Here is a 25,827-nt window from a genome sequence, read left to right as displayed (position 1 = left end):
TCGTAAAATTTCTTGTTCTAGTTCTGTGAAAAATGCCATTGGTAATTTGATCAGGATTGCATTGAATCTGTAAATTGCTTTCTGTAATATAGTCATTTTCACAATGTTGATTCTTCCAATCCAAGAACATGGTATGTCCCTCCATCTGTTTGTGTCTTCTTTGATTTCTTTCATTAGTGTCTTATAGTTTTCTGAGTACAGGTCTTTTACCTCCTTGGTTAGGTTTATTCCTAGGTATTTTATTCTTTTTGTTGCAATGGTGAATGGGATTGTTTCCTTAATTTCTCTTTCTGATCTTTCATTGTTGGTGTATAGAAATGCAAGAGATTTCTGTGTGTTAATTTTGTATCCTGCAACTTTACCAAATTCATTGATTAGCTCAAGTAGTTTTCTGGTGGCATCTTTAGGATTTTCTATGTATAGTATCATGTCATCTGCAAACAGTGACAGTTTTACTTCTTTTCCAATTTGGATTCCTTTTGCTTCTTTTTCTTCTCTGATTGCTGTGGCAGGGACTTCCAAAACTATGTTGAATGGTAGTGGCGAGAATGGACATCCTTGTCTTGTTCCTGACCTTAAAGGGAATGCTTGCAGTTTTTCACCATTGAGAATGATGTTTGCTGTGGGTTTGTCATATATGGCCTTTATTATGTTGAGGTAGGTTCCCTCTATGCCCACCTTCTGGAGAGTTTTTATCATAAGTGGGTGTTGAATTTTGTCAAAAGCTTTTTCTGCATCTATTGAGATGACCATGTGGTTTTTATCCTTCAGTTTGTTAATATGATGTATCCCATTGATTGATTTGTGTATATTGAAGAATCCTTGCATTCCAGGGATAAACCCCACTTGATCATGGTGTATGATCCTTTTAAAGTGTTGTTGGCTTCTGTTGGCTAGTATTTGTTGAGGATTTTTGCATCTAAATTCATCAGTGATATTGGTCTGTAGTTTTATTTTTTTGTAGTATCTTTGTCTGGTTTTGGTATCAGGGTGATGGTGGCTTCATAAAATGAGCTTGGGAGTGTTCCTCCCTCTGCAATGTTTTGGAAGAGTTTGAGAAGGATGGGTGTGGTGTTAGCTCTTCTCTAAATGTTTGATAAAATTCACCTGTGAATCCATCTGGTCCTGGACTTTTGTTTGTTGGGAGATTTTTAATCACAGTTTCAATTTCATTCCTTGTGATTGGTCTGTTCATATTTTCTATGTCTTCCTGATTCAGTCTTGAAAGTTTATATCTTTCTAAGAATCTGTCCATTTCATCCAGGTTGTCCATTTTATTGGCATATAGTGGCTTGTAGTAATCTCTTATGGTGCTTTTTATTTCTGTGGTGTCTGTTGTAACTTCTCCTGTTTCATTTCTAATTTTATTGATTTGAGTCCTCTCCCTCTTTTTCTTGATGAGTCTTGCTAGAGGTTTATCAATTTATCTTCTCAAAGAACCAGCTTTTAGTTTTATTGATTTTTGCTATTGTTTTCTTTGTCTCTCATATATTTCTGCTCTGATCTTTATGATTTCTCTCCATCTGCTAACTTTGGGTGTTGTTTGCTCTTCTTTCTCTGGTTTCTTTAGGTGTAAGGTTAGATTGTTTATTTGGGATGTTTCTTGTTTCTTGAGGTAGGATTGTATCGCTATAAACTTCACTCTTAGAGCTGCCTTTGCTGCATCCCATAGGTTTTTGTTGTTGTTGTTGTTGTTGTTGTTTGTTTTTGTCCCATAGGTTTTGGATCGTTGTGTTTTCATTGTCATTTGTCTCTAGGTATTTTTTGATTTCCTCTTTGATTTCTTCAGTGATCTGTTGGTTATTTAGTAGCATATTGTTTAGCCTCCATGTGTTTGTGTTTTTTACAGTTTTTTTCCTGTGATTGATTTCTAATCTCATAGCGTTGTGGTCAGAAAAGATGCTTGATACGATTTAAATTTTCTTGAATTTACCAAGGCTTGTTTTATGACCCAAAATGTGATCTATCCTGGAGAATGTTCCATGTGCACTTGAGAAGAATGCGTAATCTGCTGTTTTTGGATGTAATGTCCTATAGATATCTATTAAATCAAGCTGATTTATTGTGTTATTTAAAGATTGCGTTTCCTTATTAATTTTCTGTGTGGATGATCTGTCCATTGGTGTAAGTGGGGTGTTAAAGTCCCCCACTATGATTGTGTTACTGTCGATTTCCTCTTTCATAGTTGTTAGTATTTGCCTTATGTATTGAGGTGCTCCTATATTGGGTGCATATATATTTATAATTATCTCCTCTTCTTGGATTGATCCCTCGATCTTTATGTAGTGTCCTTTCTTGTCTTTTGTAACATTTTTTATTTTAAAGTCTATTTTATCTGATATGAGTATCACTGCTCCAGCTTTCTTTTGATTTCAGTTTGCATGAAATGTCTTTTTCCATCCCCTCACTTTCAGTCTGTATGTGTCCCCAGGTCTGAAGTGGGTCTCTTGTAGACAGCATATATATGGGTCTTGTTTTTGTATCCATTCAGCCAGTCTGTGTCTTTTGGTTGGTGCATTTACATTCAAGGTAATTATTGATATGTATGTTACTATTACCATTTTCTTAATTGTTTTGTTTTTGTTTCTGTAGGTCCTTTTCTTCTCTAATGTTTCCCGCTTAGAGAAGTTCCTTTAGCATTTGTTGTAAGGCTGGTTTGGTGGTGCTGAATTCTCTTAGCTGTTGCTTGTCTGTAAAGCTTTTGATTTCTCCATCAAATCTGAATGAGATCCTTGCTGGGTAGAGTATTCTTGGTTGTAGGTTCTTCCCTGTCATCACTTTAAATATATCATGCCACTCCCTTCTGGCTTGCAGAGTTTCTGCTGAGAAATCAGCTGTTAACCTGATGGGGGTTCCCTTGTATGTTATTTGTCTTTTTTCCCTTGTTGCTTTTAATAACTTTTCTCTGTCTTTAATGTTTGTCAATTCGACTACTATATGTCTTGGCGTGTTTCTCCTTGGGTTTATCCTGCCTGGGACTCTCTGCAATTCCGGGACTTGGGTAGCTATTTCCTTTCCCATGTTAGGGAAGTTTTCAACTATAATCTCTTCCAATATATTTTTCAGGTCCTTTCTCTCTCTCTTCTCCTTTTGGGACCCCTGTAATGTGAATGTTGGTGCGTTTAACGTTGTCCCAGAGGTCTCTTAGGCTGTCTTCAGTATTTTCCATTCTTTATTCTTTTCTGCGTCAGTGATTATCACCATTCTGTCTTCCATGTCACTTATTCGTCCTTCTGCCTCAGTTAATCTGCTATTGGTTCCTTCTAGTGTATTTTTCATTTCAGTTATTGTGTTGCATATCTCTGTTTGTTCTTTAATTCTTCTAGGTCTTTGGTAAACTTTTCTTGCAACTTTTCAATCTTTGCATCCAATCTTTTTTCAAAGTCCTGGATCATCTTCACCATCATTATTCTGAATTCTTTTTCTGGAAGAGTGCCTATCTCCTCTTCATTTAGTTGTTTTTCTGGTGTTTTATCTTGTCCCTTCATCTGGTACAAAGTCTTTTGCCTTTTCATTTTCTGTGTCTTTCTGTGGCTGTGATTTTTCAGTTCCACAAGATGAAATACTGCTGATACTGCTTAATTCTGCTGTCTGCCCTCTTGTGGAGGAAGCTGTCTAGGAGGCTCGCGGGTGCTTCCTGATGGAAGGGACTGATGGTGGGTAGGGCTGGGTGGGCGGAGCTCAGTAAAACTTTAATCCGATTTGGTGGGTGGAGCTCAGTGACACTTTAATCTGCGTGTCTGCCAATGGGTGGGGCTCTGTTCCCACCCTGCTGGTCATTTGGCCTGAGGCAACCCAGCACTGGAGCTTACAGGCTCTTTGGTGGAGCTAATGGTGGACTCTGGAAGGGCTCACGCCAATGAGCACTTCTCAGAACCCCTGCTGCCAGCGCCCCTGTCTCCTCGGTGAGCCACAGCTGGCCCCCACCTCTGCAGGCACCCCTCCAACACCAGCAGGTAGGTCTGGTTCAGTCTCCTATGGGGTCACTGCTCCTTCCCCCTGGGTCCTGGTGAGCACAGTGTTTTACGTGCCCTCCAAGAGTGGAGTCTCCGTTTCCCTCAGTCCTGTGGAGGTCCTGCAATCAAATCCCGCTGGCTTTCAAAGTCTGATTCTCTGGGGATTCCTCCTCCCGTTGCTGGACCCCCAGGTTAGGAAGCCTGACGTGGGGCTCAGAACCCTCAGGACTTCTGTGGTATAATTATTCTCCAGCTTGTGAGTCACCCACCCAGCATTTATGGGATTTGATTTTAACGCAGTTGCGCCCCTCCTGCCGTCTCATTGCGGCTTCTCCTTTGTCTCTGGATGTGGGATGGCTTTTTTTGGTGAATTCCAGTGCCTTTCTGTCAATGGTTGTTCAGTAGTTAGTTGTAATTCCGCTGCTCTTGCAAGAGGGAGTGAGTGCACGTCCTCCTACTCCACCATCTTCCTCAATCACAACTAATTAACCAGCACTGTGGTTCGTGCCCCTCCGCTCTGCGCTTGGATGCCGCTGTGGTGCCAGCGACCTAGGGAGGGGTCGTTGCCAGCCACCGCGCTGGCTACCTAGACCTGCCCGCCCCCCTACAAGCCCCCAACCTCCCTCTGCCCGCAGACTCGGCGGGGCCGATGACGAGGAGATGCGAGGAGCAAGGTGTGTTTTAACTATACTTCATTTAAGAGTAAATTAACCTCATTTAAGAGTATAGTTTGATGAGTTTTGACAAGTGGATACCGGGCATCACAATCATGATACAGGGCATTTCCATCACCTCAGAAAGTTCCCTTGAGTTCCTGGTGTCTGCAGCCAGTTCCCTCCTTCCATCCAACCCCTGGCAACCATCTTCTGATTTTTGTCCCTTTTGGAAAACTTGTATACTTTTAATATAAAACTTTTGCATACTTGTAATATAAAACATCCATGTTTAAGGTCACAGACAATACAACTTAAAAATTTTAAATCTGGTTTAGATGGTTTATGGCACCCAAAGGTCTATTGGCCTCTCCCCACAAACCACTTATTTCCCCCTTTCTCCTGCTTCTTCCTCTTTTCTTCCTGGTGCCCAGGTGGGGTGATGAAAGGTGAGGAAGCCTCGGAGCACTTCCCAATGACAGTAAAAGTACTGTGGATTTAGAGGCTTTCTTTTGAATGCATTTCTTTTAAATGCAAGGTAACATTTGAAAGACTTTGCCACATCTTTTAATAGGTCTCCTCCAGGAAGCTCAGAACAAGGTCTTAAAAAAGACAGAATTTTTGGCCTGTGGGTCAGTGCTGGGGACGGACGCCTGGCTGAGCGTTGGGGGAAGAAAGGCAGCTGGAGGGATTGGGTTCCTGGGCATGTGTGGGTGGCGCCTGGAGCCTGTGGAAGTCTGACCCACACCTGTGCCCATGGAAGTCGCATGGCAGGCAAGTGAAATCTCTGTAGTTTTTTGGGCAGGGTGAAGGCGTCCTGACGGATACTAAGGACCAAATGCACGGCATTAGGGCACAGTGCCCCCTGCTCCCTGCGGAGGGGTGGGGGTGGGGAGGCTCTGCCCACAATTGGGAGTGAGATGGTGGGACCACAGTGGAACAGGGAAGCAGCAGTGCCACCCCACCTTCACAACCTCCCAGGAATCCAACTCCCCATGCCTAAATAATGAGCACCAGCCCGACAAGACCCTTGCCACTCCTGGCACTCACAGACTAGTAGGTCACTTGATAAGATTTCATATGCCACGCGCCGGGAATAAATAAAACAGTGGAGGGGAGGGGGGAACCCTGGCCTCCTGGGTTCGGCAGGCTTCAGTGGGTGATGAGGGAAGGAGTGTTCCAGCTGAGGGGACGGTGACTGCAAAGGTCCGGAGGCAGGAACCAGCTAGAGGTATTGGAGAAAAGCTGCCCTGTGAGGCCGCAGCAAGGACAGCAAGGGCATGGTGGGCATGGGGCCAGGGAGGCAGGTGGGGGAAGGCCAAATAGGGATGTTAGGAGAGACAGGCGCGCCCCGGAAGAGGTTTAGGATCAGCCTAGCACCGACTTCAGAGACTTCCCCCCAAAGGCGGGACATTTTGATGGAGCTCCCGGGAGGGGGGCGGGGCTCGGGACGGACCCGCGGCAGGCAGGCCCCGCCCCCGGAACGGGCGCCGGCCCCGCCCCCCGCTGCCCGGAACCCGCGCTCGCGGCCCGAGGTCGCCGGGAAGAAGCCCATTGTCTTCAGCATGGCCGCCGCGCTTCTCGCCCGGGCCAGTGGCCCCGTCCACGGAGGTGAGTGCGGGCCGGGCGGGCGTGGATCCCGGCGGCCGGCTCTCCCCTGCGGCAGGCCGGCGGGCGGGCGGTGCCCCCTCCAGGAGCGCGCGGCCTTGGCCCCCGTGGGGCCGCTGCTCGCGCCTGCGTGGACCCGGCTCCGGCTCCGACCCCCGCCCCCAGCCCAGTTCTCACCAGTGCGCCCACATCCCCCTTCCCTCGTTGCACCTTCGGCGGAGGTTCAGGGTGCGCCATTCCTGGGGAGCCAGGCCTGGGATTGAACCCAGACTGTGCATCTGTGACCTTGGGCCTCTGGCAGCCTCACGTGGCCCTTGTGTAAAATAACCCCAGTAATACTGCTGTTGTCATACCGTTGTTATAAGGAGTAAGCCACGGGTGCCTGGCATATTACAGGCGCTCAGTATTAGCGCTTGAGGCTGATTGCGTGCAGTACCTTTCCCATCGTCTTATTTCTCTCCAGCTGTAGCAGCAGTGACACCTGTGCCCAGGACTTCCTTGGCCTGGTCACGACCCACTCACCCTGAATAATAATAAAGAGGACTTTCTTTGAGAGCTGTCTCTGCCAGGCCCCCTGCTAAGTGCTACAGTTAGTATCCCATTCTCCCGACCCAGGAGCTGAGTCCTGTTGTCCTCCATGTGTTAGAGAAACCAGTGAAGCTAGGCTCCTTCCTTGCCTGAGGTCGCAGAGCTGTGCTCTTACTATTATTGGAGTTATACTGGTGACTGAGTGCGATCACGGAACAAAGTATTAAGCGAGCATAGCAAACAGTGCAGTTCCCGACAGCAGCGCTGTTGACATTTTGGGTCCATAATTCTTTGTTGTGGCATCTGTCCTGTACAATGTTTAGCAGTATTCCCTCTACCCACTCCACACCACCCTTCGGTTGAGACAACCAAAAATGTCTCCAGACATTGCCAGATGTCCCTTGGGGGACAAAGTCATCCGTGGTGGAGAACCACCCAGTTAGTGGATCACTATTATTATTATCACTACTACCAGTACTACGCAAGACCTCTTGCATTCCCCTTCCACCCACTCCTCCTCTTCCCTCTGGCAGCTCCCTGGCCTCAGATCTGGCGTCGCTTACACACCATCTACCAGTCTGCGGAACTGCCTGAGACACACCAGATGCTGCGTCGGACGTGCCAGGACTTTGCCGAGAAGGAGCTCGTTCCCATCGCAGCCCAGGTGGACAAGGAACATCGCTTCCCGGCAGCTCAGGTGAGAGTCCCAACCTCAGCAGCCTGTGATGGGATCTGCCCTCCACTCCAGGGTGACTGGTGACAGTGACAGCCAGAGGCATAGAGACTGCAGTCAAGGAACCCTAAGAGGGGGTCCTAGGACACAGAAAATGCCCTGGAGGCTTCCTTTGTCCAGTATGAGGCCTATAGCCAGGATGTAACTTCTCGAAAAACAGTAATAACAGTAGATGGTTGATAAGCTTACTGTGTACTGGGTGTCGTGTTGATGATAATATTTAATGCTTGTAAAATGCTGACCTTGTGCTTGGCACTGTCCTAAGTGCTGGTGGGTTAGGTCATCTGTTCCTTTCTTTCGTTCATTCTTTCGTGTTTTCTTTTTTTTTGGCCACACCAAGCGGCACACGGGATCTTAGTTCCCAGATCAGGGATTGAACCCCGAGTGCCCATGCAGTGGAAGTGCAAAGTTTTAACCACTGGACTGCCAGAGAAGTCCCTAGCTTATCTGTTTCTTAAAACTGTCCTATGAAGTGAAGTTGCCATTATTACATAACCTATTGCATAAGTTGATGAAACTCAAATTGATGGAAGAATTAAATAATGTGCCCAAGGTCATGGAGCTAATGAGTTACAGAGCTAAGGTTTGAACCTAAGTCTGTCTTCTGCCAGCTGCTGAGATCCCAATCAGTCCCCTCCTTCCCATGCTGTTGTATCACTCCATCTGTAATGACAAATATGAGATGTTCCTGCTGTATCCATCCCCCGGCTTGGCAAGATGTCTGGCACAGGGTATAAATACTCGAGAGATTTGTTGAGTACATCACTTGTGAAGGAGCAAGTATGTCTGGCTTCTCCGTGCCTGTTTTCCAGTCTGAGGAATTCAAGAGTTGTAATGGCCATTAACATGCTTGCTAGGCTCTGGGGCCACTTTTCCAGCTCAGTCAGTGTTGTGTGTTCACAGTGTATCGGGTGCTGTGCCTGGACTGTGGGAATACCCAAGGAGCTGCACGTGGGCTAGGCAAGTGGCGGTCTGAGCACCAAAAGTAGTTGGGCAACTTTTAGGTGTTAAGCATTGAAATCATGTCATCTCATTTAGTCCTAAGGACATCCTCAGCTGCAAGTCTGATCTCCATTTGGTTTCCTGGAATGTTTGCAGTGATTGTGGGAGATCACATATATCAAGTTCATGCTGCCTGATATGTGAAAAACAGTAGCTATTCATACTATTATTATTTTTATTACAATTGAGAAAATTGAGACACAGAGAAATGAAGTGATTTTCCAAGGCCTACTGGTCTATGGAGTGAGAATTCATACCCCAGAGGTGATTGGCTCCAAAACCCTCCTCCATCCACTTCGTCGTGTTGTTGTCCTGGGAGCCCAGCTGGGAAGCCCTGTTCTAGTTGGGAATGTTATCATCAAGGGCCTAAACTACGCCTGTACCCTCCATACCCCCGCACACGGGTGCTGCCCCCAGAGCAGTTGTCCAAGACATGGCTGGATGTTGGGGCTTTTTCTGCCAAATGACAGACCACTTGATTTATTTTTCCTGTATTCCCTCAAATAACTTCTTACATTACAGACATAGACTTACTCTGTGCAAGAAAGCTGGCAGTAGAAACAGACTTTCTACTGAGCTACTCTTCACCAGTCCTCTGGCTTTATAATCCTTTACTTGCTTTATAGGGCGGAGGAATTTGCAAATTAATCCTGTCACTAAATAGTGGCAGAAATGCACGTGGAAGGAAGAGATCAAAAGGATCAGCCTCCTTCCCTTCCAGCACGTTCTGGCACCTGGAGGCTGCTCAGTCCAGACTTGCTGAATGCATGACCCAGCTCAGAGTAGTGATAGCATTTGTTATTTTGTTTTATCTTGGACAGGTGTTTTCATATCTGTAATCTCATTAGGTTATCAGGAGTCCCACTCTTATTTCCTTTGTCTAGAGGATGAAGGAGCAGTTGTAGGAATTACCTGAGGTTGGAGAGCTTGGGAAGAAATAGCGCTAAATCTTCTGATCTTGCCACCGTCCCACACGAACTGGTCTCTGGTTTTTTCGTGGCTGGTGGGATGCAGAGGTTGCTCAGTGTTTCCCTTTGCTAAAGATTCAAGCCAGTTGGTTTTTTTTTTTTTTTCTGTCACTCTCTCTGTTACTGGTGGTGATGCTCAGCCCCCCATTACAGAAGGGAGTCCGGGGCTTAAACAGGCAGAGGTTGAAAGCAGTAGACACAGGGATAATAGGGCAGGTTGCAAAATTAAAAATAATACCACTAGTGTTTTATTTTATTTTTTAAACTTTATTTATTTTTATTCATTGGTTGCCTTGGGTCTTCGTTGCTGCACGCCGGCTTTCTGTAGTTGTGGAGATCGGGGGCTACTCTTCATTGCAGTACGCAGGCTTCTTATTGCGGTGGCTTCTCTTATTGTGGAGCACGGGCTCCAGGCTCGTGGGCTTCAGTAGTTGTGGCACGTGGGCTTAGTTGCTCTGTGGCATGTGGGATCATCCAGGACCAGGGCTTGAACCCGTGTCCCCTGCAGTGGCAGGCAGATTCTTAACCACTGCGCCACCAGGGAAGCCCACCGCTAGTGTTTTAAAATGACAACAGTGATAGTAACAGGAGTGACTCGTTTGGGGGTTACTATATTCCAGGTACTTATCTGTTAAATCTTCAGCAAAACACACTGAGGCAATTACTTCATTCATCTCCAGTCCTCAGGTGGGGAAACTGAAGCCAGAGATTACATTTCTTGCTCAAAAGTCACACCGCTGGGATCGGAGGAGCCAGATGTAGACTGAGCTCCCCCCACCCCGGCCTGTAGGAGATGGTTTGAAATTAGTGATATCTAGTATTTTTTCCTGAAGAATTTTTTTCCCCCAAGAAAAGTGGGTTTACTGGGGAAAAGTCAAGGGGAGAAGAACTGAGAGGTGGGCAGTTCACGAAGGAGGTGGAAGGTTAGTGCCAGTTTCTGCTGGCTTGCCTGGTTTTGTAATCTAAGTTGAACTTTAGTCTTTCTGTGTCCAAACCTACCTCCTGCTCCTGAAAAAAAAAAAAAAAAAGGAACAATTCTGAATTTACAATGCTATTATGTTATATAGGCAAATTAGAAATAGAATGGTGTTTCCAAACCAGCTTTGGACTCCGGAACCTGGGAATGTGCTTTTTTTTTTTTTCCTTTTTTGGCTGCGCCGTGCATCTTGTGGGATCTTAGTTCCCTGACCAGGGATGGAACCTGGGCCCCCTGCAGTGAAAGTGTAGAGTCCTAACCACTGGGCTGCCAGGAAAGTCCCTATATGTGCATATCTGTATGTATAAAACTGAACCTAGTTTCTTCCCCTGCACTCAGTGAATGTTTATTGAGTAACTTTAATATATCAGGTGCAAAACTTGCTTTTCCTCCTCTTGCCCTATCTCAGATGATAATTAGCTGCAGAGAAACCTCTTGACTCATAGGCCATTTTTCTTACTCATACGCACAGCCTCCTGTTAATTCCACTCCGGAAGTGTCCCCTGCATGGCACCGCCTCTCACCTCTCCCAGCAGGAATTCGTCTCTGCGTTGCAGGAGCCTCCGTTCATAATACCCCATTCTCTCGGCGTGCTCATCACGTGATCGTGTGTGTCCTACGTCCCAGTTATTTCCTGAGGTCACCTTCCTGGGGGCTGGGGATTGCTCTTGTTCACGCCCCGACCTCCTTGTCCAGCAAAACACCTCCTCGCCCTCAGTAAGTGCTTGGTATCCAGCAGATGTTTGCTGAATTTTATGGACTTGAATTTTATGCTTAAGTCATCCTGAATGTCCTCATCGCCCCAGCACTAAGCACACACAGCGTGCGAGCTGGGCCGGTGGCTCCCATGGCCCCTATCCCTAGAATAAAGCAGCAGATCTTCAGCAAGTTAGGGAATTTGATTCTCTGAGGGGAGTTCGTTTTAACTCTAGTGAGCATAAGCACACTTAGGGCAAATTTGATTTTTTTTTTTAAAAGAATCAATTTTTTTTTTTTTTTTTTTTGATTAAAAAGAATTTATTTGTCTGCACTGCATGTTAGTTACGGTACTCGGGATCTAGTTCTCTGACCAGGAATCAAACCCGTGCCCCCTGCAGTGGAAGCACAGAGTCTTAACCACTGGACCACCAGGGAAGTCCCTAAAAGCACTATTTTTATATGAAGTGCCCTCTAAATGTGTCCCAAACATGAAGGCAGCAGGCGCTGAAGGCTCGCTCTGCTAGGAAACGGGTCTTCTCTTCCTTGCATTTTCTCTTGGAAGTTTGGAGACTACGAGGCTTGGCCCAGTCAAAGTTGCAGGTCTGGACTCCTGGTTCACAGACACAAGGGACCTGCTGATTGGTCATTTATCCCAGGGTTGTGTACTGGAGATAGAGGCTGAAGACGAGGGTGGGCCTTCGTGTCCAGGGAAGCTGGGTGGCACATGTAGGGTGAGACAGTTGGGGCTTTTTTTTTTTCTTTTTTTCTTTTTTTAGCTCAGTCTCTTTTGCTGTTTGGCCAGAGAAAGCCCTTTAGTGGGTTCCCGTCCAGGCCTGAGCATGAAGCTTGGGGACCCTGCGTATTTCTGGTGGAATACGACGATGCTGGCTCCTGACCCCGCCCAGGCAACCCCAGTAAAACCTATGTCACCCTGGAATAGGTTTGTTGGAGGCCCTAAGTGCGGGTTCAAAAGGGACTCTGGGACTTCCCTGCTGTCCAGTGGTTAAGACTCCATGCTTCCAATGCAGGGAGCTGGGGCCCAAGTTCGATCCCAGGTCAGGGAACTAAGATCCCACGTGCTGTGCAGTGTGGCCAAAAAATAAAATAAATTAGATAAATTTTAAAAAAAGAAAGAAAGAAAGGGGCTGTATTCTGAGGTCACGCTCATGCTGGCACAGGGCTCTGTGAGTCCCCGGGTCCTGTTGAGAGACAAGGCCACCTAAATCACTCTCTACTTTCCTCTCCCACCCCCTCCTTGATTCCCACCAGCTGCAACGATGCAGCCCTTCCCCACAGCATCAGCCCCGCTGCTCCCAGGCGTGTGGGGACCACAGAACTTTTTTTTAAGCGATTCTCGAAATGACACATCCCTGGGAGCTCTGAGACCCACTTACTGCTGTGTACTAGCTTCCAGTTGTAACAAATTAGCACAGACTCAGCGGCTTAGAACAGTACACGCATTGAGTATCTGACCGTTCCTGGAGGGCAGAAATCCAAAGTGGGTCTCTCTGGGCTTAAAATCAAGGTGTGGGCAGGCCCGTGTCCCTTCCGGCGGTGCCAGGGGAGAATCACTTCCATGCCTTTTCCAGCTTCTGGAGGCGCCTGCATTCCCCGCCTCCAGCCAGCATCCAGTCACTCTGGCCTCTGCTTCCATTGTCCCATCTCCTTCTCTGCCCCTCCTGTCTCCCTATTTCCCTTACAAGGACCCTGTGATGACATTGCCCCCCCTGGATCATCCAGGGCAGCCCCGCCACCTCAGGATCCTTCGCGTCATCTCACCTGCAGAGTCCCTTTTGCCACATGAGGAAATATAGTCACAGGTCCCGGGGATTAGGATGTGCTTGTCTTTGCTGGGGCTGTCATTCTGCCTCCCACGCACTGGCCGTCTCCTCCCCTGTGTTACATGAGAGACCCTGAGGTGGGTCAGGCCCACCCCAAGTGTAGAGTCTTTTTTTAAAAATTCATTCATTCATTCATTTATTGGGTGTGTTGGGTCTTCACTGCTGCACACGGGCTGTCTCCAGTTGCAGAGAGCGGGGGCTACTCTTTGTTGCAGTGCGTGGGCTCCTCATTGCAGTGGCTTCTCTTTTTGCAGAGCATGGTCTCCAGTAATTATGGCACATGGGCTCAATAGTTGTGGCTCACAGGCTCTAGAGCGCAGGCTCAGTAGTTGTGGCGCACGGGCTTAGTTGCTCCTAGACATGTGGGATCTTCCCGGACCAGGGCTCAAACCTGTGTCCCCTCCATTGGCAGGTGGATTCTTAACCACTGCGCCACCAGGGAAGCCCCAAGCGTAGTCTTACAAGAATTTCTCACGGGAACAACTCAAGGCGGAATCAAACAAGCAGTTTCACAGAGGGACACAAATCATTATGGAAGTTCAGCAGATTCACCAGTGCCCCTCCTCCCAGACATCACTGTCAAGACAAGAATTTATCAGTCGCTTAATGATAATAAATACCGTTCACTTGCTCATCATTGCTAATTCTTGGAGAAATGCACATGAAAACTACAATGAGGTACTACCTCACACCGATCAGAATGGACATCATTAAAAAGCCTATGGATAATAAATGCTGGAGAGGGTGTGGAGAAAAGGGAACCCTCCTACACTGTTGGTGGGAATATGAATTGGTGCAGCCACCATGGAGAAGAGTGTGGCGATTCCTTAAAGAGCTAAAAATAGAGCTACCATGTGATCCAGCAGTCCCACTCCAGGGCATATACCCAGACAAAACTGTATTTCAAAAAGATACTTTCCCCCTGTGTTCATAGTAGCACTCTTCACAATAGCCATGACATGGAAACAACCCGCATCTCCATCAACAGGTGAATGGATAAAGAAGATGTGGTACATACATACAATGGAATACTACTCAGCCATAAAAAGAATGAACTAATGCCATTTGCAGCAACATGGATGGACCTAGAAATTATCATACTAAGCGAAGTAAGTCAGAAAGAGAAAGACAGATACCATGTGATATCACTTTTTTGCGGAATCTAAAATGTAACACACATGAATCTAGCTACAAAACAGAAACAGACTTACAGACATAGAGAACAGACTTGTGGTTGCCAAAGGGGAGGGAGGGTGGGAGAGGGAAGGATTGGGAATTTGAGATTAGTAGATCCAAGCTATTATACATAGTTTGGATAAACAACAAGGTCCTACTGTACAGCACAGGGAACTATACTCAATATCCTGTGATAAACCGTATGGAAAAGAATATGAAAAAGAATATATAGGGCTTCCTAGGTGGCGCAGTGGTTGAAAATCCGCCTGCCAATGCAGGGGACACGGGTTCAATCCCCGCTCCAGGAAGATCCCACATGCCGCAGAGCAACTAAGCCCATGAGCCACAACTATTGAGCCCATGTTCTGCAACTACTGAAGCCCACTTGCCTAGAGCCTGTGCTCCACAACAAGAGAAGCCGCGGCAATGAGGAGCCCGCGCACCACAACGAACAAGTAGCCCCCACTCACCGCAACTAAAAAGAAAGCCTGTGCACAGCAAAAAAGTCCCAACACAGCCAATAAAATAAATAAATAAATAAATTTATTAAAAAAATATATATATAGATGTATAGCAGTCATTTTGCTGTACAGCGGAGTTAACACAACGTTGTAAGTCAGCTATACATCAATAAAATTTTTTAAAAATGCCGTTCACCGACCACTTGCCTTGTGCCAAGCACCGGGCTCAACATTTTATGTATATTGTATCAGTCCTTAAAATAATTCTATGAAGTACGTACTATTCGGGGAGAGGGCGTCAAACTTTTATAATCACAGAAGTAATACTAATTATAGACAAATGAGAAGATGTGGCAAACATTCATACTGATTTGCTTCATTGAAGTCCAAATAGTCCAAGAACACAGTTACAGGAATCAAACGATATAAAATGATTTTCTAAGGAAAAGCAACAGTCCCTCCTCTCCCCACAGCCTGCTCCCTGGAGGCTGTTGGTTTTTGTTGTTTGTTCTTGAAGCTATACAGGTTCTGTTGTGGTCCCTGTTTCCCAGGTGGGAAGCAGGCTGACAGATTCCTAAGGAATCTGCCCTCGGAACCTGCCACAGGGGCTGAGCTGGTTGAGGTCCTGGAGTCAGTGCTGGGTTTCAGTCCCAGCCCCACCTTACAAGCTTCTCCCTGAGCTGGTTGCTTCACCTCCCTGAGCTCCAGTTTCCTCACCTATGACATGAGGTCGACTCAGCATTGTCCTCACAGACTTCAGCAAGACTCAAATGAGAAAATATACATAAAGCACTTTTCAGCATTGGATATATAGAAGCCACTTGATAATTAACCATGACCACCACTGGATTCCAAGTCAGAAATTCCAAGCTCTTCCCCTTTATTCATTCTTCCACTGGCATTGGAGTATAGCAGTGGGCAAAACCACACAGTCTCTGCCCTCGTGGTCAGGGAGAAAGACCTTAATCAGAACAAGCACACGAATAGGTGTGAAATTGCAGCTGCACAGGCACCACCGAGGAGAGGCACAGGTGCTGCAGGAGCATGTGATTAAAGGATTTGACTTAGTGAGGTCAGAGGTGGCCGTGCAGCAGAAGTGACACTTGAGCTGAGACCCAAGGGCGGGAGGAGATAATAACTAGTGGATAAATGGCATCACTGACAGGAAACAGCAAGTGCAAAGGCCCTGTGGTGGGGAGGGGAAGTGTGGTGCGCATAAGGGACTGAAAGAAGGTCTGTGTGGTGCTGTGCTGCCGTGCTCTGCTCCTTACCTCGGAGGCCCCCAAAGGCTTCTTGTGCCTTCTGCCAGCTCACTGATTGCGGCTCTAGACAGAGAAGAGTTAGGGCGAAGTGTGGGGACAGGATGGCTTGAGTGAATGGTGCTGTGATGCAGACTCGGCCTTGGGGGTCCCAGGGTGGGTGGGTGGGGCCATATGACCTGACTTTCCTCAGGCACTGGCTCAGGGTTGGAAAGGGTGGGCACCGGCCCCCAGCAGCTGCCCTTGTCATGACAACCCTCCCTGGGGCCAGGTGAAGAAGATGGGCGAGCTGGGGCTCATGGCCATGGATGTGCCTGAGGAGCTCGGTGGTGCGGGCCTCGATTACCTGGCCTACGCCATCGCCATGGAGGAGGTCAGCCGGGGCTGCGCCTCCACCGGAGTCATCATGAGTGTCAACAACGTGAGTCTCGCGCCTGGGCCCTGGATACACCAGGGAGGGGAGGCTCCTGTGAGCGGGCAGACCCTCTGCCACGTGGCCCAACATCCAGGGCGCAGCCCGACCTTGACTCCCCGCCCCTGACCTGAGCACCTCTGGACCTGGTCCTTTGCGTGGGCCTCCGGAGAGAGGAGGCCTGGGGGTGGCTATGTGGGTGGGCAGGTGTGCCGGGCTGGAAGGCCTCCGACCACCCCCCACTGCCCCCCCACCCCCCACCCCCAGTCCCTCTACTTAGGGCCTATCCTGAAGTTTGGCTCCAAGGAGCAGAAGCAGCAGTGGATCACTCCTTTCACCAGTGGCAACAAAATTGGCTGCTTTGCCCTCAGTGAACCAGGTACCACCATGGGACAGTGGTCCACCCTGTCCCCTCACCTCAGAATCGGGGGTGACAGACTTGGGCTGGGGCCAGTGCTGAGCTGAGTCAGCTGCTTGTTGCTTCCTGGGGCAGGAGGGCAGGAGGGCAGGAGGGCAGGCTTGAGGGCCTGGGGTGGAGCTCTGGCTGCTGGGATCTGCCCCTGAGCATGGGGTCGCTTGGCTGACCTGGGAGGGGGGCACTTGGGCCCTGGGGTCCCTTTGTCTTGAAGACACCCAGCTGTCACATCCCCCTCATCCCCCCACCCTGAGAGCTGTGGGAGCCGCTGTGGCCCTCGAGCCTTCTCTCGGGAGCCAGACCCTGGTGGCTTGGACCCGAGTGTGACTCGCTAGCCTGGGGGGAGGTGTGGTTCCGGGTGCGCTGGTGGCGGTGGCCTCTGAGCCTGCGTGTGGGGCAGGGAACGGCAGTGACGCAGGGGCCGCCACCACCACGGCTCGGGCAGACGGTGACACGTGGGTCCTGAGTGGCACCAAAGCCTGGATCACCAATGCCTGGGAGGCCTCGGCCACTGTGGTCTTCGCCAGCACAGACAGATCCTTGCAGAACAAGGTGGGGACCCCGAAGGGAGGGTCAGTGAGACGTTCAGAGTTTCCAGATCCAAATCTCCTTGGTCCCACGGAGCGGTTCTTGCTCTGGGGCACTTGCCGCTGTCCCTTTGCATCCCTGGGTGGCGCCTTCCCCAGAGGAGCCGGCAGAGGGCGTCATGGCCGAGCTTCCGAGGGAGGTGGCAGGAAGGGACCAGGAGATGGTGTCTGCGGTGGTTTGTGTGAGGGGTGTGGCATCAGGCAGGTGAGAAATTCACTGGGTGTGTCTGGCCTCCAGGGCATCAGTGCCTTCCTGGTTCCCATACCGACACCTGGGCTCACGCTGGGGAAGAAGGAAGACAAGCTGGGCATCCGGGCCTCATCCACTGCCAACCTCATCTTTGAGGACTGTCGAATACCCAAGGACAACATGCTGGGGGAGCCGGGGATGGGCTTCAAGATCGCCATGGTGAGCCTGGCGGCGGTGGGGGGTGGGGGTGGGGGAAGATGCCCTGGGGCGGGGCCCTGGGGCCTGGAGGGCCAGCCACTGACCAGGCGGTCCTCACAGCAAACCCTGGACATGGGCCGCATAGGCATCGCCTCCCAGGCCTTGGGAATTGCCCAGGCCTCCCTCGACTGTGCCGTGCAGTATGCTGAGAACCGCAGGGCCTTCGGGGCGCCCCTCACCAAGCTGCAGGGCATCCAGGTGAGGAGGTGAAGCCTTGCCTGGACGCTGGAGGGAGGGAATTTCAGCCTTTGCTCTCTGCCTCCCAGAAGGCTGTCACCTGCTCTCGCATCCTTCGCCCTCCTCCCTCCTGTCCTGTAGGGAGAGGGGAGGGAGGGCAAACGCTGACTGGTGGGTGGGGCTGGCCTGTTGCAGTTCAAGTTGGCGGACATGGCCTTGGCCCTGGAGAGTGCTCGGCTGCTGACCTGGCGTGCTGCCATGCTGAAGGATAACAAGAAGCCTTTCATCAAGGTGCCAGTGGCACGGGGGTCTCCCCGGGCACGGCCCAGAACTTTGGTGGGGGAGGGACTGGGCAGGGTCCCGGTTCCTTTGGGCCCGTGGGTTTATTGCTCCAAGGGGCGGCTCCCTCAGGCCCACCCCACTGAGGGCCCTGTGCCAGGCACTCCCTGAAAGGTAATTTCTGATGCCACCATCCCCTGTGCTTAGGAGGCGGCAATGGCCAAGCTAGCTGCATCGGAGGCTGCAACTGCTATCACCCACCAGGTGAGTATCCCCAGTGCCTGGGCGAGGGAGGTCCCAAGCGTTGAGTAGCAGTGAGTGTGCCAGCTGCCCCTCCGCCAGCTGGTCCTTCTGTGTGGCTGATCCTGCCCTGTCTTTCCCCTCCAGTGGGGGTCTTCTCCTCCTGAGCCCCTGCGTTTCACCTTAGGCCATGCAGATCCTGGGTGGCATGGGCTACGTGACAGAGATGCCAGCTGAGCGGCACTACCGTGACGCCCGCATCACCGAGATTTATGAAGGCACCAGTGAGATCCAGAGGCTGGTGATCGCCGGGCAGCTGCTCAGGAGCTACCGGAGCTGAGCCCTCGGCAGGGCCGACAGTGCCCACCAGGAGCCCGGCCGGCCTGAGGACCCTGGGAAAGGGGGCGGGAGCCATGTGGCCTTCACCCTGACTCCCAGTCAGAGCCAGTGGGGTGGAAGGGTAGGGGCCACGCCTCCTCTTTCCAGGATCCCCGGACCCAGCCTCTGGGTGGACCTGCCCCCTCACCTCTCTCCACCCCAGACCAGGCTGCCTGGGAGAAAGGAAAAGCAGGGCTGTCTTCAGCTCACGTTCTTGGCTTTGTTCCCTCTCGACCACCGACTGTGCCTTATTTTCTTCTTCTGGAGGCTGAGCCGTGGGAAGAGAGAAAGTATCACTTGGGGACTCCCTGGTTCTCTTCTGTGGGTCCTGGCGCTCAGTATGCAACCCAGTGTCTGCTCTTTTCTCCAAAGTCGGGGGTCTGGAGGAATGGGGTGTGGGCCGGAATGACCAGGCCTCAAAGCAGAAGTTGTGTTCTCTCAGGCCCCAGCGCCTTGGGGCTGGGTCATTGTGGAAGCTGCCCTGCGTCCCATTAACCTGGTCTTTAAAGTATAAACGAGTGCAGGTGGGTGGTCCGATTTGTGCCTTGGTTCACGTGTGGGAGTTAAGTAATAAAGCATACGTGCCCCCTGACCCTCATGTCCTTGCTTGGGTACTACTGGGGAGGGAGAGATGGTCCTTTAATCTGCTCTCCCGCAAACCGCCACCCTGTGTGAGTGAGTGAGTGAGTGAGTGAGTGAGTGAGTGAGTGAGTGAGTGAGTGAGTGAGTGAGTGAGTGAGTGTGTGTGTGTGTGTGTGTGTGTATGTGAGGCTGGCTGCAGTGGGAGGGTCCATCTCCACCTTAGGGGGAGTTCCAGCACAAAGCAGGGTTGACGCAGTTCAGGAGAATAAGGAGCTGGGTCTAGTGGGTGTGGGTGTCTAGGAGACTGACCGCTGAGTAGGGAGGGCAGGCCAGGGCCATGGGCAGGCAGGCAGGCAGGCAGGGGAGTGCCTGATGGGGCCAGCCTCAGGGCTGGAGGAAGGAGGATGCCAGAGGGGCTGGGGGAGGGGAGAGGGGCAGGAGCAAAGCTGAAGAAATGGAGACTTTGAAAGCATCCGTTTTGCTTACTATCTGTTCACCGAGGGCCAGCACTGAGCCTGTAGTGAGAGGGTCCTGTTACCAAACCAAAGTCAGGTCCATTCACCCGACGTTCAGCAAAGCCAACCTGCTGACACCAGGCTGTGCTGAAGGAAAGTACAGCGTTTATTGCAGGCACCAAGTGAGGGAGTGGAGACAAGCCTCAGATCCACTCCAGCATGGTTGTTGAGTTGGGGGTTTTTTAAGGGGAAGAACAAAGAGGCTGGGATTAATCATTTCTGTGACATTTCTTAATGGTAGTTTCAGGGGTTTATGATTCTCTGGCCAGGTGGTTCATGGCTCAGGGGTCTGTGAGCTCATCTTGCCCTGGAGAAAACCTGAGTTTGTACGGTAGTTGTGTCTCTAATAGCGATTGTAGCACATTAACGATGTTATCACAACAGCGATTGTAGTCCTCTGACGCTGGTCAGTTCGTGTGCAGTTAGCACAGGACTGAGGCCAGAGGGAACAAGAAAGGGGATAAAGTTTTGGATAGAGATTAATCATAAACTCAGCAAGAGAACTGGGTTTTAGGAGCACTTGGTTTCAGTCCTGGTGCTGTGGGGCTGGCTTTGGGCCCAGGTGCCTCTGTGGCGGGAGCCCAGGCTGTGAAGCACTGTGGCCCAGTGTAGAGAGTGGAGCTGCTGGAGGAGAAAACGGAAAAGAGGGGTGGGGGTGCGGGAGCCGGCAAAGACAGTGTAGAGGTGCGGACAGCCTTCCGCAGAGTGGAAAGGGCTTGGAAACCGACCTGTCATTGCTGAGAGGTCTCTGGAGGGAAGAGGGGACGGGAACCTGACCCGTTTGGAGCCACCATCAAGTGGGCCCCCAACCACGCGGGCGGGTTAACCTGCAGGTGGGGGCGGGGGCGCCGCATGACCGAGGGAGCCCCCTCCAGCCTGCCGTCCCCCGGCGCCAGGGCCGGCCTTGCCCTTGGCCCTCAGGCAGCGCCCGGGTGCCGGTGTCGGAGCAGAGGACCCCGCGCGAGCAGCTCGGGCGCACGTGCCTCCGCGGGCTGCTGTGAGGCGGGGCGGGGCTCGGGGGGCCTGGGCACCTGGCCCAGGTGTGCGGGGTGGAGGAGCCAGGCCCCGCCCGGCGGAGAGGTTTTCCCCACTGCGCAGGCGGGCGGGGCGTGAGGGGCAACAGGTGAGGCATCCCGCTAACGAGACGCTAACAGGACGCAGAGACCGTTGCCCTGCTGCCCTGGGGTCTGGTGATCTGCGGCTCCTCCCGCTGCAGGTAAGCAGCCAGCTCACACCTCTGCGGGGGCCCTGCGCTCGGGTGCAGGCCGAGGGTGCGGGGAGCGGGCTGGGATTCAAGGCTCCTCCCCCAGAGCAGCCTTGAAGGGGCTGGGAGGCAGGTGAAGCGTGGTTTCTCCCACGAACAGGGGCACCGGCGTTGAGAGGCTCCAGGACGCCTCCAGGGAGGTAGCCCTGGCTCCTGGCTCGGGTGAGGGGACGGGCATGTGGTTGAAGTTGTCTCTGGGCCTTTCCTCTAGGCAGCGGTGGAGGTGGGCTGGGGGTGGGGAGGCAGGGTGGTGATAGGGAGGGCGGGGGCGGGGAGGAGCTTCGAGGTTCAGAGGGGAACCGAGGAGCCCGACCTGAGCCCGAGTCCCAGGCGGGGACGCCAAGCTGGGCACCCAGCTCTCCTGCTCGGGACTCTGGCCCCTCCTGACTTGGTGTGAGGCCCGCCTGCCCTACCTGCTGAGAAGCCTCTAGGCCTTCAAGGGCCTGGCAGCCAGCTACAGCCAGAGCGCTCCTCCAGGGCAAAGGGCCGGCGGCGTCAGCCTGTTTTTCCAGTGGCCGCCCCAGCTGGGTGTCTGCTTCTCGGGTGGGGCTGGGAAGAACCCCAGCCTCAGGGCCACATAGGGCCAAACTGACCTCCATTTCCGGTCAAGGTCCAGTCTGTGAGCTCCAGGGCTTCCAGAAGCTCCCATGGGTCTGGGGTCTTCCTCTCCGGTGGTGGTAGGTAGGTGGGAAGAGTCAACCACCAACCCTTGCCTTTGATGGGCAACAGGCCTTCCTTAATTGAAGCTTCTCCAGCTCAGAACTGAATGCCGAACTCTGTCTGCCCCTGGTCCCCTTGAACCTGAACTATTCAAGGGGCTGTGGCTTTGTGCCCAGCATGTGTTTCCTAAGAACAAGGACAGTCACTTGTTACACATCAAGGGGATAGTTGGGAAGCTTAACCACCGGTTGCAGTCCTCACTCACAATTTGCCAGTCCTTTCAGTGTCCTTCCTGGCATCCAGGATCACACGTTGCATTTAGCTGAGGGGTCTCTTGTTTCTTTCATTCTAGGACAGTTTCTCCGACTGAATTTGTTTTTTGTGACACTGGCATTTTTGAAGTGTCCAGGTTGGTTAATTTTGTAGACTGTATCTCAGTCCAGATTCGTCTGATGGTTTCTCCGTCATAAGATGCGTGGTGTGTATTTTTGGGTAGTGATCGTGTAGTGAAGTCCCTGTTTTATACCTGACTTTGACTATTAGTGTTTTATCTTTTTCTTAATTAAGCTGAGGTTTATCAATTATTTTCATCTTTCTAAAGTACCAATTTTGGATTTTAATGACACTCGGTATTGTGGTTTTTTAATTAATTTGATAGTTTTATTTTTTCCTTCTACTTTTTTTGGATTTAATTTGCTGTTTATTTCCACCCAGCTTCCTGGGAATGAATGTTCACTGTTTCTTTGTTTTGTTTTGTTTTCTTTTTTTTTTAAATAAATATATATTTATTTACTTATTTATTGGCTGCATTGAGTCTTTGTTGCTGCATGCGGGCTTTCTCAGGCTTTCTCTGGTTACGGAGAGCGGAGCACAGGCTCAGTAGTTGTGGCACGTGGGCTTAGTTGCTCCGGGGCATGTGGGATCTTCCGGGACCAGGGCTTGAACCCATGTCCCCGCATTGGCAGGTGGATTCTTAACCCCTGTGCCACCAGGGAAGCCTCCTCAGTCTTTTTTCTAAGGAACAAATCTACAGTTATGTTTCTTTCTAAGCATGGTTTTAGCTTCATTTTGTAAATTTCAACAGATTGTATTCTCATCATCACTGTTTTCTGCGTTCCATTATGATTTCTCCTTTGACTTAGTTATTTCGGATAGTATTATTAACACGGGCTTTCCTCAGTATTTTTTGTTAATGATTTTTTTAAATTGTAAAACGCACAAAATTTATTTTAACCATTTTTCTTTAAAAAAATATAATTCCCATCGCTACTGATTTTTACTGATGAGGAAGATTTGAAATCTATAGTTTGAGGCCTGCTATGTGAACCCTGCCTGTTAATAATTGCATAGGAATGATTGATATAAGTATAAAATGTACTGTTCCTGCCTGTGCTCGCCTTTGTCTGAACTCCTGCGTCCTGTAACCCCTAGCAACTCTGGCGCATCCTGTAGCCCTTAGCAACCCCTGCGTTCTGTAACCACCTGTAATTTATAGAAACTGTGTAACCAATCAGTTAGTACCAACTGTAGCTATATGTCTTAATCTATAAAAGGAGAAAACTGGCCGGAAACGGGGCCCAGGATTTTTGGAATGTTAGCTCATCTGGGTCTGCCAGCTCAATAAACCTGAGTTCTCCAACTCTCTGAGTGTGGTGCTTGGTTTCTCGTGGGATCAAGTTCTGCAACATTTTCTTAATTGAATTGTGGTCTCAGAATATTTTCTGCATGATTTAAATTCTTTGCAGTTTGTTGAGATTTGCATCATGGCTCCACATCATTTTCTATAAAAACAGAACATTTTTTAAGAGATACTTTTTTCCACGTTGATGCACGTAGGTCTAGTTCATTTATTTTGATTGCTGTTTGGTGTCCCACAGTGTAAATATACTAACAGGTAGTTTCCAGTCTTTCTCTGTTATAAACCGTGGTGCCACATACATTCTGGAGTGCATCTCCTTGTTCACGTGTGAGATCTGAGCATATAAATAGAAGTGGGCTTGCTGGCCTCAGGCTGTTTGTTGCATGCGCTGCACAGATGTTTGCCAAACTGCCCTCCACCGTGGTCCATCAGCACAAAGCCTCCTAACAGGAGGAGTGTCAATCCCCTGGTATCGTCAGACTTGACAATTGTTCTTCAACCCGATTATGATTTTAACTTGCATTTCCCTGGTTGCTAGAGAAGTTGCCCATCTTTTCACAGGTTATTGGCCGTTCTGGTTCCCTCTGTGAACGACCATTTATGTGCTTTGTTTGTTTTTCCTATAGGTTATCTTTTTTCTTTTCTTTTCTTTTGGCTGCGTCCTGTGAGGCTTGCAGGATCTTAGTTCCCTGCCCAGGGGTTGGACCCGGGCCGGCAGTGAAAGCGCAGTCCTAACCACCGGACCTCCAGGGAATTCCTTCTGTGGGTTATCTTTTCCTTATTGATTGGTAATCATCCCACGTACATATTTCGGATGCTAATCACTTGCCAGCTGTAGAGTTGCAAAAAGTCCCATACAGTGTGTGACTTTCACTTTTTAAAGTGGTTTTACATTTTAATGTCCATTTTGAAACTAAAAAGCAAAAACAAAAGCAACCCCCCAAAAAACCTTTCCGAAGTTTTTTTTTGTTTTTGTTTTATCTTTAAATTTTATTTATTTAATATTTTTTGGGGGGTACACCAAGTTCAATCATCTGTTTTTATACACAAATCCCCGTATTCCCTCCCTCCCTTGACTCCCCCCCCACCCTCCCTCGAGTCCCCCCCACCCTCCCCGTCCTCTAAGGCATCTTCCATCCTGAGTTGAACTCCCTTTGTTATACAACAACTTCCCACCGGCCATCTATTTCACAGTTGGTAGTATATATATGTCTGTGCTACTCTCTCGCTTCATCTCAGCTTCCCCTTCACCCCCCGCCCCCTCCCAAACCTCGAGTTCTCCAGTCCATTCTCTGCATCTGCGTCCTTGTTCTTGTCACTGAGTTCATCAGTACCATTTTTAGATTCCGTATATGTGAGTTAGCATACAATATTTGTCTTTCTCTTTCTGACTTACTTCACTCTGTATGACAGACTGTAGGTTTATCCACCTCATTACGTATAGCTCCATCTCATCCCTTTTTATAGCTGAGTAATATTCCATTGTATATATATGCCACATCTTCTTTATCCATTCGTTTGTTGATGGGCATTTAGGTTGCTTCCATGTCCTGGCTATTGTAAACAGTGCTGCAATAAACATTATGGTACATGTTTCTTTTCGGATTATGGTTTTCTTTGGGTATATGCCCAGTAGTGGGATTACTGGATCATATGGTAGTTCTATTTGTAGTTTTCTAAGGAACCTCCAAATTGTTTTCCATAGTGGCTGTACCAACTTACAGTCCCACCAACAGTGCAGGAGAGTTCCCTTTTCTCCACACCCTCTCCAACATTTGTTGTTTCCAGATTTTGTGATGATGGCCATTCTGATCCGTGTGAGGTGATACCTCACTGTGGCTTTGACTTGCATTTCTCTGATGAGGAGTGATGTTGAGCATCTTTTCATGTGTTTGTTGGCCATCTGTATGTCTTCTTTGGAGAAGTGTCTATTTAGGTCTTCCGCCCATTTGTGGATTGGGTTATTTGCTTTTTTGGTATTAAGCTTCATGAGCTGCTTGTATATTTTGGAGGTTAATCCTTTGTTGTTTCATAGGCAACTATTTTTTCCCATTCTGAGGGTTGCCTTTTAGTCTTGTTTATGGTTTCTTTCGCTGTGCAAAAGCTTTTAAGTTTCATGAGGTCCCATTTGTTTATTCTTGATTTTATTTCCATGATTCTAGGAGGTGGGTCCAAAAGGATCTTGCTTTGTTGTATGTCATAGAGTGTCCTGCCTATGTTTTCCTCTAGGAGTTTTATACCTTTCCGAAGTTTTATCTATACTCTGCAAACATTTCAAATACACATTTCATGGTAAAAAGTGACAGTTCCCTTCTGGAAGGTAGTTTGGTGCATCTTTCCAGACCTTTTTCCTTTGCATCTGCAAACCGCA

General features: G+C 49.5%; 1 protein-coding gene across 2 annotated transcripts; it reads left to right on the top strand.

Annotated features, from left to right (window-relative positions):
* The first annotated feature begins 3,822 nt into the window (after nucleotides 1–3,822).
* ACADS (acyl-CoA dehydrogenase short chain) lies at nucleotides 3,823–19,388 on the top strand. 2 transcript variants are annotated; one of them, XM_057744821.1, is made up of 10 exons: nucleotides 3,823–3,956; nucleotides 7,279–7,442; nucleotides 16,132–16,281; nucleotides 16,540–16,651; nucleotides 17,088–17,239; nucleotides 17,513–17,683; nucleotides 17,783–17,920; nucleotides 18,095–18,190; nucleotides 18,386–18,442; nucleotides 18,606–19,388. In XM_057744821.1, exons 1-10 carry the CDS (start codon nucleotides 3,860–3,862, stop codon nucleotides 18,756–18,758), a joined length of 1,290 nt encoding a protein of 429 aa, XP_057600804.1. In that variant the 5' UTR covers nucleotides 3,823–3,859; the 3' UTR covers nucleotides 18,759–19,388. The 2 variants fall into 2 exon arrangements, with proteins under 2 accessions (XP_057600804.1, XP_057600805.1); XM_057744822.1 differs by lacking the exon at nucleotides 3,823–3,956 and adding an exon at nucleotides 6,106–6,220.
* Nucleotides 19,389–25,827: the final 6,439 nt, after the last annotated feature.

Source organism: Hippopotamus amphibius, chromosome 8, assembly GCF_030028045.1.
Source record: "Hippopotamus amphibius kiboko isolate mHipAmp2 chromosome 8, mHipAmp2.hap2, whole genome shotgun sequence".
Lineage (NCBI taxonomy): Eukaryota > Metazoa > Chordata > Mammalia > Artiodactyla > Hippopotamidae > Hippopotamus > Hippopotamus amphibius.
The sequence above is the reverse complement of the archived record's forward strand: the minus strand, read 5'-3'. Positions and strand labels throughout refer to the sequence as shown.